At 41.7% G+C, this 12,993-nt stretch overlaps 1 protein-coding gene across 2 annotated transcripts in view; it reads right to left on the bottom strand.

Annotated features, from left to right (window-relative positions):
• The window catches only part of MSL3 (MSL complex subunit 3), a gene marked incomplete at its 5' end in the record, with an annotated part of 14,063 nt that extends 1,903 nt beyond the window's left edge, over nucleotides 1-12,160 (bottom strand). The window contains 11 exon segments of one of the 2 annotated variants that reach the window (XM_014582199.2): nucleotides 553-637; nucleotides 1,473-1,572; nucleotides 5,107-5,216; nucleotides 5,638-5,900; nucleotides 7,579-7,737; nucleotides 8,340-8,500; nucleotides 9,027-9,149; nucleotides 10,012-10,097; nucleotides 11,192-11,292; nucleotides 11,595-11,690; nucleotides 12,078-12,160. In XM_014582199.2, the coding sequence (XP_014437685.1) occupies nucleotides 553-637; nucleotides 1,473-1,572; nucleotides 5,107-5,216; nucleotides 5,638-5,900; nucleotides 7,579-7,737; nucleotides 8,340-8,500; nucleotides 9,027-9,149; nucleotides 10,012-10,097; nucleotides 11,192-11,292; nucleotides 11,595-11,690; nucleotides 12,078-12,160 (1,367 nt within the window). 2 annotated transcript variants of the gene reach the window in all.
• Nucleotides 12,161-12,993: the final 833 nt, after the last annotated feature.

The raw sequence follows: 12,993 nt of genomic DNA, 5'->3' as shown, positions 1-12,993 counted from the left end.
AGGGAAAGGTCTGGGGTCAAAGGATCTCGTTGGAGAAGAAAATCACCGACTTTGTCAGGTAAAAAAAAATACCGTCTTTCTCTGAATTCACAAATGTACCACAGACTAGGGGTCATTAATCTTTAAAGTAAACACCAAAACCCAACTTGTAAATGCTATAATTTAAGTTAGCTTATGTATGTACAGCAAAGGAAAGACTAGTATTTAAGGTATTTCTGAATAAAAACTGTAAAACTAAATTATTACCCATCTCAGTCAATCACTTCTACTTTAGAAAAGCTATTTTCTACTTTTTAGGTTATCTAAATGGATTCTCCAGTGACACAAAGTACTTTACCCCTGTATAACAAATACCCTTGACTCAGAAACAAGAAATTATAGGAAAAAGAAAAAATAAAATAACCCCCATTAGGGTTAGAACAGACCATATTTGGGGAACACTGCTGCTATTGAAAATTTCACAACTGGCTTTCACGTATGCTAAATTAGAGAAGTCTACATAAGTCCTATATGCAACAGCAGAGGTAAGTTTAGACAAAGTAATAAAAATACCTCAGAAAGAGATCAAAGTGCTTCAGTAAAGCCTTCAGATTCTTCTCAGAAAAGGACATCTTTCCAAGGATTTCTGGAAGTTTTACTGCATTAAAAAAGGCAAAATCATCTGTAATCAGCACAATCTGAAAGCACACAGGACACACTCAAGGATGGTCTGGGTTCATCTTTATCCTTACTGGAATTGAAATTAATTCTCACGTTATCAAACCAAAACCAAAAACTCTGAGAAAAGGAAGGATAATGGTTTCTGTGTTTTTTAAGAATCAGTCACTCAGGGGACCAGCAGTTGGTGTAATGGCTATGTCGTTGGACTCCCATGTGGTCGACCGCAGTTCGAGTCCTGGACCCAGTGGCTTAATCTCACGCCGGGTGCATGTGCCTGTGTGCCCAAGATCCCAAGAGGAGAATGAAGAAGGGATTTCTGTATGGCCATCCCCCCTGGGGGGTGATTTCTCGCTTCCTGTCTCTGTTTCTCTCGGTCTATCTGGCAAGCACACATGCCCTATAACAAAAACCTCTTCGAAAAAAAGAATCAGTCACTCAGTGTCTTTCCTTTGAAGAGATTAGCTTTGGATGATTTTTCTCAGGTCCCCAAATTTCCACATACATTACTTAGATATTTACAGCCTAAACCACAAGACATATATACAAGCGTGTTAAAATAAAGCAAAATGGGATCAATGCCATGCACTGCTAGGAGAGGCCAGATCCCACACAGCCAGATACATGTCTGCCACATGCATGAATGCCCAAGATCTGATGGGTTAGAGGACTAGAAAAGAGGAATCATGGTGTTGCTTCTTTCTTTCTCTCCTTCACTTACATATGCACACATGCACTCTATCATGAATAAAGAAACAAAACAAGACAAAGCAAAATGAAAAATGGGAAAAAGAAAGCAGGAACCAGATTCTTACCAAACAATCGCAGCAAATGCTGTGCCCCATAAATGTAAGAGGGTGGAGGCAGCTGATCCCCTGGCGGGTAATTATCAGGCACAAGCTTCCAGGACAGGACCTGGAAAAGCACAAATGGATGGCTTTCATTATTCTTAACATTTCTAACCACCTAAAAATTATCACAATACATTATATTAAGTAAAATTTACAAGAGACCATTGCTTTGGACTAAGCTCCTGCACTAGACCCCAATTGAGCATATATACATCCTATGTAAGTTTTAAGCTGCCAGGTCCAGAATTCAAACTGCAGTCAGACATGTGGGAGTCCAGAAATGTAACTGTTATGCTATCTCTTGATCCCTCAAATTACAACAATTTAAAGATCTTAATGGGCTTTATTTGCTGTTCTAGAGGGGGTATTCTTTCATTCCATGAAATAGAATGAGTGCCAGTGAGTTGAGCAAAAAAAGGCTGGTGTCATAGATAGAGAAGGGCTTACAGAGAGCAAAGACAAAGACTCTCTTTGTAAGGTGGGGAACAGGGGGACAGAACAATAGGAACACAACTGAGGGGTTATATCAGGTTATTATAGGGTACATTTGTGTAAGGATTAAAGCAGAAGAACTTCCTTTTGATGATTGAAACTAGCTTGTTTTAGAAATTTTGGCAGTTGTCTCTCATCCCCCTGATTTTTCTGAAGGGCAGATAAACAGCTTAGTTTTGGATTAATGATATGGTACTTCAGTATGACTGACTCCATTTTGATTTTCTGCTCAAGACCCTGAAAGGTGAATGGAGAAGGAATTATGGTGCTGCCGTCTCCCCTGAGGGGTGATTTCTCATTTTCCCTTTCACTGTCTCTGTCTCTCTCTGGCAAGCACACACACCCTAAAGCAAAATCCTCTAAAAAAATTGTTGTAATTTTGTCTTTTGACAGAAGGAAAAAATGCCACTACATATCAAAATAAACACAAGTGAGGGGCAGAAAGACTTAAAGGAAATATTTAATTCTCAACAGCTATTATTTATAAATAACTATAAATACTTTGTCATTTAGCCTCTTTTCCTTTACTAGAAACCCTACTGTATCAGAGAAGGAAGCATTAAAAAGTAATCCCAAAATGTTTTAAGTAATACAACCACTGTTTCAAGATTCCCTGATTACTTGCTGTTAGATTCACTATGGAAGCCAATTTGAACCTTTTAACTCACTGAATCAGTTGAAAATAGACTTCTATCCCAGTAACTGATTTTTTTTGTCCTCACTCTGAACTTCAGAACTATGGGTAAACTCGGAGTTTTTGTTAAAGTGAGAGCTGTATTTCAAAACTCTCTGATGAATTTCCACAGAAAGACCTCGGCAAGTTAGAAACCACAGCCTAGTCTACTGAGCTCCTACTTTTTTCCCCAATTTAATATGGAAATAGGGTGAATGCAACCCTCTAACAGACAAAGCAGAAGGATGCCCCCCAAACCCAGAAATGCTGACCAAGTTGATTAGATGAAACAAAAGTTTAAAAGCCAACTAAATACCACAGTGGTTCTGCAAAAGGACCAAAGGCCTTCTGCAAAAGCCTTCAGAATCCCTTGCCTTACCAGCTCCAGATTTTCACAAAGACCCTCTGCCACATCCCTAGCCTTCTGTGCTGCAAACTGCTGAGGGCAGGTAGGGTTTCAGCATCTTTACACCAGGCCTGGCACCTAATCCTGTGTGCATGGCTGAAGCTCGGAAATTGTGCCAACGGTGACACTCAGAGGGGAACCTATGGAGATCTGTGATCACTAGAGGCATGAATCCTATGTGCAGCAAGTAGAGCTACCTCCCTCAGTCCTGCATTTTGTTGCAGCATGGGCATCTATTAATGAATGGGTGTGCCTGCCCCCAATTGTCTATCTCCTATTTATTGAAGACACATTTTATAAGAGAATACAGTAGGTTTCCAGTTGGGGGATTCTCTCAATGAGGTGTGGATTAGAACCACTTGTGGATCTATATGCATCACCACACCCTACCCTCATGCAGTGGAGCAGCAATTGCTAGTGAATGAAAGAGCCACAGGGCATTTGGATAAAGAGTCCTGACAGGTAAGGAGATGGAAATTCTCTAAGCTCTTGGAGTCTTTGCAAAAGCCTGCTGAATTCCAATCATTTAATCAGGAAGCAAGTTTCTATGGCTTGCAGGTGTCCCCACAACCACTAGAGGGCGGCCTCGCAGGGCTGACCAGTATGGGAATAGCCCTGGTCTGAATATTCAGATACCCTTTTAAAGAAACACTATTCCAGGAACCAGCACTTGGTGTAATGGCTACATCGCTGGATTCCCATGTAGATGACCGCAGCTCGAGTCCAAATCTCAGACCCGGTGGCTTAAACTCACGCTGGGCGTGTGTGTGTGTGTGTGCGTGCCCAAGATCCCGAGAGGAGAATGGAGGAGAAGGGATTGCGGTGTGTGTGTGTGTGTGTCTGTGTGTGGGGAGGGGATTTCTCGCTTTCTGTCTGTCTCTTTCTGGCGAGCACACACACCCTATAGCAAAAACCTCTCTGAAAAAAAAAAAGAAAAGAAAAAAGAAATACTATTCCCCTTAAATAATAAAACCTGCAGTGCCTTCTTGTCTGAAAACTGGGTGTCAGGGACTACTTGTTCCTAACCTACCCATAACAATCATAACACAAACTGCTTTTTAGCTTCTAGTTGGGTCAGGCAACTACACCCGTGGGCCAAATCCAGCCCAATGCATATGTGTTTGCCATGGTTGGGAGGAAAAACTCACATAAGTAATATATCATGATATGTGAGAATCCTATGAAGTTCAATCTCCAGTGTCCATGAATGAATTGGGGCAAGGAACACCCATTCATTAATGGATATCTGTGCTGTTGTCACACTGCAACAGTGGAGCTGGGTTCTCTCCAGAGAGCTCCTGGTACACACTGCTAAAGTCACTAACAATCTAACCCTTTACGGAAAAGTTCTGACACCACCCCTGTTTCCATCATCAAATGTTCCTTGCCTAGAAAGCCATTTTTCCATGTTAACACACCCTGCATGCCGTAAGGGATGGTTCTCAGTGTCACTGTCACTAATGGAGGAGAATCAGACATCTAACAGAGGGCTAGGCAAAGACAGCTCCTGGTCACACTGGCGCAACACCACCTGTTTCTACATTGCCCGTGAGCTAAAAATGAATTTTCTCTTTAAATGGTTGAAAAGCAAACAAACGAATAATATCTCATAACGCATGAAAATTATAGGCTACTCATAACTAAAATATTACTGGGACACAGCACGCCCATTTTACTTATCTGCTGTCTATGGCTACTTTTGGAGCTAAGTAGTCTTGACAGACACTGTGGCCTACAAGATCTAAAATATTTACTTTGGCCTCTGTAGAAAATGTATGTCAATGCCTATTCTACGAAATGAAAATATTAGTATTTCAACAATTGCACTTGCTTAAAATAAAAGACTATAAGTGTAGACTTGGAATTAAGAATTTTGCATTTTAGAAATTACAAAGACGATGTGAACAATTTTATTATCTAAATTAACAGCAATGTGATGCTTCAAGAAGCTTGATTTCCTCCCACAGGGTTTAAGCAACCACAAATGGCAAAGAAATCCTAGGAGTTGAACGTTGAACGCTCTTTACCTCGTTTATTTCATTAGTTCGTCTCCCTTCAAAGCCAGCAAACACACCACTCCCTTCCTTGCTAGGAGTCAGAGGGATAGGTGAAGAGGATCTGCTATGCACAGGTGTCTCTTCAAAAGAAAAAAGATGTCATTATTTGCCTGTAAGTTACACAACAATTGAATTAAAGACTGTCATCAAGACCGTTATAAAGGGAAAAGAATCAATCTAATATCAGTTATCAAAAATTATTAAACTTTAACAATAAAACTTTCCCATTACAGCATCTGGAATGCTATTTGGCTTGAAAAAAAGAACAAGGTACTGAGCCATGGTACAAGGTGGAAGAATCTTGAAAACACTATCCTAGGTGAAAGGAGCTGATCACAAAGGCTCATGAACTGTATGACTCTATTGACCTAAAATGTCCAGGATAGGCACCTCCACAGAAACAGAAATAAGATTTCTGGTTGCCAGGGGCTTGCAGCAGGGCAAACCGGGGGGACTGCTAATGGGCTGGGGTCTCTTTCGTTCACCCACAAATAAACCTACTCTTTTCCAGGTGCAGGAACAGCTTGGGCATGCTGGCAGACGTGTCCTGCTGCCGGCGCTTGGGCTGAGGTGAGGCACTACTCTCAGACAGCCTGTCACAGTTGGCACTGTGGCGCGTAGAGCGCCTCAGAGACTGCAGTGCTTCTGGCTCAGCTTTGCGCCTTTTGGGGGTGGCTGGTTCACCCGTGGTCAGCTGACTCTCAGTGGACTGTGGTGTGGATGGCTTCAGCAGAGGTGGGCTGGGAGACAGCTCCTCCTGGCTCCTAGAGAAGAGGAGAGGGTCATATGCAGCCAGTCAGCAGTCTTTGCAGAACCTGGAGGGCCTCTCCAAAGGCCTTGTGAGGATAGAGCAGAAAGCACACTCTCCACTCCAGGAGAATTATGAATCTGCACCCCGAAATGTACCAAAGTGCATACTTTCTTATGAGAACCAGCAGGTGGCATGGTGGTTAAGGTGCTGGACATTCTCACATGGCCAACCAGTTTTGATTCCTGGACTTGGTGGCTTGCTTTCTTACTCCCCGCCACCCCCCCATGTATGTCTCTCTCTGGTCAAATTAAAATAAATGAATGAATAAAAATAATTAAATAATTTTTTTAAAAAAAGTAAATATATGAAATCATTTAAATCCTCTTCACAGTTCTACAAGGCAAGCTGGAATTAACCATTATGGTGGCCCCTTTATGTTTGTCTTGGAGAAGTAGCTCTCAATTGGGAGCAACTGTGCCCTGGCAGGGTACATTTTTTTGGCAATGTCTGGAGACATTTATGGTTCTCAAAACTGAGGGAAGGCATACTACTGGTGTCTAGTGGGTAGAGGCCAAGAAAATTCCTAAATGTCCTAGAGTGTACACAGGACAGCCCACCAAAGAGAACGATCCAGATCAAAACAGCAGTAAGAGTGAGGCAGAGAAGCCCTGGTCTACAGAATGAGACCCTCACATGTTATCATCTAAACAGAAACATAGGCAGCACAAGAAAAGGTCATAAGAATCTGGGGAACTGTGAGGGAAAACAGACCCTCCTACCCTCCCCCAAATGCTGGGGATCTCAGGGCTTAAGGTAGGCCTTGAAACTCTGACCCAGGTTCCTAGCAAGCCTGGCAGACATCTCACCAAGGGTAAAAGTGATGTGTGGAAGCAAGAGAGAAAAGAAACCACTAAAGGCAGGCTGAAAGGAGCTGGTGGTGACACTAACAGAGCCAGGAGAGCCAGAGCATGGCAGGCAGGGAGAATGAGGAAGGTGGTCACCAGAGGCCTAGTATGGAGCAAGATGGAATTTAGTAGAACCTTGGGCTGAAGAGTATGGCAAGGGGTATGCCACGTGAGGGTAGGCGGTGAGCAGTAAAGACACAGAATGCTGAGAACAGACCACTCTCTCAGGAGCAGCAGAATAGGGGAGAGCATATAGCAGTTTACAGAGATTAAGGGTCAAGACTTCAGTTTGGGGATTCCCCCCCCCCTCAAAAAACAGAGATTAGAACATGCCTGGTTACCAAGAGAAGAAAAGCATGACATAACAGGGCAGATGGGAACAAACCTTCACTGGAGGCCTTCCATGTTCAGGCTTATATCTGGGAGGCAGACAGTGATGTCATCATGCAGGTGCAAAAACAAGAGTCTCAGAGTGGCTCCCATGTGGCCAACCAACTGAGCCAGGGAGCTCTGTTCACCTCACCTTCTACTGCTCTCAAAAGATGTAAGGGCAGTGCTCAATCCCACCTCAGTTCTCTACACGATGATCTTCATTTGGTAAAGGATCTCAGAGCCATGTAATAGTGAGCAGTGACCCAGCTTGCCCAGGAATAAAGCAAGCCACCAAAATGGGCACTTTTCAATCTTTCCCTCCTTCAAGCACCTTGGCCCAAAACCTCAGACTGTACTGATTTAATTATTATATTACTGACATCTGAGGGTAAGAGTACAAATTAGCCAACTTACCTATTAGTGTTTGTGGCACTTTCCTTAATTGGAAGAAAAAATTTAGCTGAAGTCACCTTTTTATATTGAGCTTGTTCATATGGATAAAGCAAAACCAACGGGAGCGTGTAATCAAACGTTATTCTTAATCCATCCACCATCTCCTTACAAAGGTCGACACTGGGAAGAGTCAAATGAAGAGATCAGAGACACATAAAGCAGTAGGGAAGGATATTCCAAAGTTTCCCAACAAAATTGTGTATTTTTAGTATAATTTTTAAATTTAAACATTAGTTATCGTATCTACTCACATAGAGAGTGAAACAGAAGCCAGAGGATAGCACAGTGTAATGCTACACTCTGCAGTGCTGCACCACATGGGAAGGTCTCAGGTTTGTATCCTGGGGCTTCCCTTTGCATGCTGGGTACTTATGCATATGGCCATGATCTGGGCTAGCTGAGGCTGGGAATGGAGTGAGGCATGGCTACAGTTGAGAGTGCCTGTCTTTCTCCTTAAATGATATCACTGAAAAAAACTGGTCTCAATGCTAATATAGCGTGTTCTCAATGCATCTAGAGCAGATGTATAAACAGTTATTGAAGATTTCACAAGAGTGTCAATATTTTGACATTAGGTTGATTATTCGATGCAATATTGATAAATTATTAAATAATGTATTAAAAATTCAAAATAACTGGAGGAAACTGTTGACTATTTTAAATGGAAGCCACTTCTCTAACACATGAGAGGAGCACAGGATACCAAGCATACTGGTACTCACTTTTTTTCCGCTGGGATATAATGCACGTTCATGCTGGCATGCTGCATAGTGTGATGGTGACGAGGCCTCTCATTGGCAGAAAACGCTGCATTGATAGCAAAATGCTTCACATAGGATTCCAAAATAGTGATGATGTTGGTCTGGCATGGAAGCTTCACTAACTGTTAACAAAACATAAACACTTGATGTGTGTATCTCATTGTAATAAACCACATATTCCAAGAAAGTGGTCATGTCTATATCACTTTTTTAGCTCAAAAAGAAAGCAAAGTCAACTCGGTTTGAACAGAACTTCTTAAATCACATCCTCATGTTCATTACTATTGCGAATGAATGGGAGCATTGCAAGTCTTAGTGATCCCTTAGAACTTGAGAGCCTCTGTATGTATGCTCTCAGCTGGTCCCACCACAGATCAATCAAGTTTTACCCTTTTGACTGTGGCCCAGGCAACAGGACTCTGGAAAGCTCCCCAGAGGATTCTAATGGGCAGCCAAGGCTATGTGAATTTTGGTAAACAGCACACAACAGCACACTGTCATAGAGAGCCTAAAAATCTAACACAGTCCGAAACTGAAAATGTAAACCTTACTGCTCCAAGCTTCTCAGGTGTTTGAATTTGTGATTGCAAAATAGGGTAAAAAGAAAGCACTTTAACAAATCCACGTTTTATATGTTCCCCTGTATACCCGTTTCCGCCTGTTAATATAATAACAATCATCCTCAAGCTGCTTCTTCAGAACTTCAGGGATTTCTATAGTTATTGTTCTTTCTTCCATTTCTCTTTTTGTTGGGAGCTCCAATTCTTCTTTCTGCAATATCATAATTCCATTTTTAACTATTTCAAACAGTAGGAAAGTCTGTGTCAAAGGGTCTAACACGGGAAAGCCCACTATGAAACAAACCCAGTTAATCCTCAACATTCACATTCTGCCTCATGTTCTAATTGAAAGTCGGGCAAAGGCCCAGCTGTGATAGCATGTGGTAGTTGATGCCGCACCTACTCTGCTGGTCAAGTCCACATGAGAGGCTTGGGTTCGATTCTTGACCTGCCCTAAAAGTCAGGTATGGTGGTATGCATCAGTAGTTTCAGCTACTCTGGAGACTAAGGCAGGAGGACTGCAAGTTCAAGACTAGCATGGACAACATAGCAAGACCCTATCTCGTAAAAGTGAAGAATAAAATATATATTCATTGAGCTGTCAGAAAAGTCATGGCATATTTTTCTATGCAAAAATGCATCATGACTTTTCCAGCGACCCAGTAGTAAAGGTTAAAATTCATTCAACCTGTTTTACAGCACTAAGCAAGTTGCAAATGCTTATTTCACTTCTTCATTTAAGTTTACCACTGATTTATGTTAACTTTGGAAAGAGGCAGAAAATGCCAAATTCTGTTACATTCCATTAAAAAATTAATCATCGTTATAAAATAAGGTTCACAATTTGATTGGAAAGAAAACTATTTGTGGAAACACTTTATGGGCAATCACTGAGAGACTGACAGCAATTATAAAGAAGGGTTATTATTCTTTCAACATCAAGTAAAAATTTATAATATTGATTTTTTGAATGTACATTTTGAAAATAATTCAAGGCTCAAGAATGTATCATGAAATTTTATCACTTAAATATACACCAAAGACCAAGAATTTTTATAATAAAAACTTCATACCACTTCAGTCTTTTCTTCAATGTCACTTTCTTCACTTATTTCTTCATCCTTTTCTTCACTACTGGCACCAGAGGAACTGCTTATTGCTAGGTGAAGCAAAAATAGCAGGAAACCTCAAATTATAAACATCACAAACCCTGAAGTTTATAAATCTTTAGGTGCAGCATGCATTATTATGAGTAATAAACTTCAGTCCTACACACCAATACCATATCTCCCTGAATAGAAATTTATTTTGACAAATAGAACACCAGTTTCAATTGATGCAAAAATCATACAAGGTAATGATTTGAAAGTATCTCATCAGCCTAGATCCTACAGTTACCAGTTGAATTCATAAATGGAGCCAAGGCCTGGGAGGAGCCAAGAAGAAAAGGGACCATGAGAAAGGAGTTGTTGCAGGACCATCAGTTAGCGTAATGGCTATGTTGCTGTACTCCCACGTAGTTGACAGCAGTTCACGTCCCGGACCCGGTGGCTTAAAACTCACGCCGGATGCGTGTGTGTGCGTGCCCAAGATCCCAAGAGGAGAATGGAGGAGAAGGGATTGCAGGGTGGCCATGCCCCCTGGGGGGTGACTTCTCACTTTCTGTCTCTATGTCTCTGTCTGTCTGGCGAGCACACGCGCCCTATAGCAAAAACCTCTTTAAAAAAAAAAAAAGTGCGAACCAGCAGTTAGCGTAATGGCTATGTTGCTGGACTCCCACGTAGTCGACCGCGGTTCTCGTGCCGGACCTGGTGGCTTAAAACTCACGCCGGGCGCGTGTGTGTGCATGCCCAAGATCCCGAGAGGAGAATGGAAAAGAAGGGATTGTGGTGTGACCATCCCCCCTGGGGGGTGATTTCTCGCTTTCTGTCTCTCTGTCTCTCTCTGTCTGTCTGGCGAGCACACGCGCCCTATAGCGAAAATCTCTCAAAAAAAAAAAAAAGGAGTTGTTGCAAAGATGTTGTCTGAGAAGGCAGTTGTCATAAGCATGGCTCTGATAAGGTCCTATTACTAACTTATGGACTTACATTAACTGCTATTTTAATTGTCAAAAAACACAAGGGGAAAATACAAACAAGTTTGAAATGTTTTGCTGTCTATAATTTCAATGAACACTCCTTTCCCTAGTCCTGAAATAAGAAAAGATTAGGAGAAAGTTCTTTTAGTAAAAGAAAATGAGGCCAAGCAACTCACAGTTTTCATCATTTTCATCTTTTTCTTCAGTGGGGAGGCTTTTTAAGACAGAGTCAACACCGGGCAACCTGCAGCGTTTCTTCTTTCTTCCTGTGCTTCTCCTCAAAAAGATAAACACAACTGAAACAAACTCTGACATTGACCAAAACAAGATATAATGAACAGTAATTCTTAAATACCTGAAAAATAATTGAACTTCAGAACATAACGGGTAATCTCCACTTCAGAGTATTTTATAATGACCACTCTGAAAACATCGCAATTACACTGTTCTCTGAGACACATTAGATAAGATTACTCAGTAAGCAATGATTGAGATTTTGTTACTTTTACATCATAAAAACTCAAAACATTAAGAGAAAACTCATAAAAAATATTTATGTTATGATTTTTGTATTCTTACAGGCGAGCTACAGCTTTTCTTGCCAATTTCCGCTGTAATCTACGATTTTCATCGGTATCACGAAGCACATGATCTTCGGCTGCCCATCTATCCCAGCTAATTGATCAAAAAAAGGGAAGAGAAAGTGAAATCCATTATTTTAGTGTGATATGAAAAAATACTAAAAGCACCTCACAGAACAAAAATGCCCCAGAATTGTATTTTCGAGAACCATTTAAATGTTTAAAAATCAGAGACTACCTAAGAACTTAAAAAGTCAGTCCTTCAGACAAGGTAACAAATGAGGTTTCTAGAAGTACCCCCAAGAAAATCCAAATATAATCCACTTGAAAAGTAACCATTCCTCAGAATTGACAAGCTTTGATAAAAACCAAAAACAGGAAATAAAGCTTATTTACGAGTGTTTCTAAAACTTAAAACAGTTTGCAATGTTCTTGTGCTGCAAAGGTAATGGTATTCTGCCTAGTTTACAAGCACACTCACCTTCTGTTCCAACCATTAAAATGGATCAGATATTCTGGGATCTTTCTGCCTTTTTCGTCTTTCCCAACAATAACATCGACAATCTGAAACCAGGAAATAATGCTCACGAATAACAGAAAATTGTAAGTTAAATCAGGAAAATTAGGTCATAGACATTTTTTTAAAAAAGATTTTAAGCATTCTCTCCTTTTTTAGACCGAGAGCTGGACTGAAACATTTTTCCTTTCAATACCATTTTTTTTTTATTTGAGTGGGTGCCTCAAAATAGGAAACATCCCTCCAACCACTCTGTAATTGGTCTCTTAGGTCAGAGACTGAGTAAGATTTCCGAAGCCATTGGCCAGCCCACTTGTCACTACCTAAAGTCCAGGCAAGAGTGAAGCTTTGAGACCTCTGGGAGTTGTAGTCTCAAGGGCACCACTGAGTACAGGGCTGGGTGGCTGGCAGAAAACTCTGGCATCTCTCCCAGCTGTGTCCCCAGAGGGAGCCTCTGGAGCAAATGATGAGTGTGTCCCTGGCAAGGCTCAGGGGTGGGGCAAAGAGAAAAACCGAGATGGGGGCTGCAGGAGAGGGCCTCCAAGGTGCACAAGAGCAGCTCAGAGACCCTGGGGTGGCCCCAGCAGCTTCGCCCAGGTGGCCCTGGGGAAGGGAACCAGTCTCCACCCACAGGACACTAAAATGAGCTTTCTTTGGGGCTCCAGGAGGACTTCGGGGCCCACTCCTACCCACCACTCAGACCTTAAGAGATATGTGTCTCACCCCCAGAGTCTTAATGGGCTCTGGGTACGATTCTGCTCAAACGCGGTCAGACCTACCGAAACCTTCAGGAATTGAAATCGTAAATACTCCAAGGACCTAAGGAACGAAGGCACTGGGCCAATCTTGTCCTATAAACGGTGGTGGCTCAAGGGGCGGG

Source organism: Tupaia chinensis, unplaced genomic scaffold, assembly GCF_000334495.1.
Source record: "Tupaia chinensis unplaced genomic scaffold, TupChi_1.0 Scaffold142808_1, whole genome shotgun sequence".
NCBI classification, from domain to species: Eukaryota; Metazoa; Chordata; class Mammalia; order Scandentia; family Tupaiidae; genus Tupaia; species Tupaia belangeri.
The sequence above is the reverse complement of the archived record's forward strand: the minus strand, read 5'-3'. Positions and strand labels throughout refer to the sequence as shown.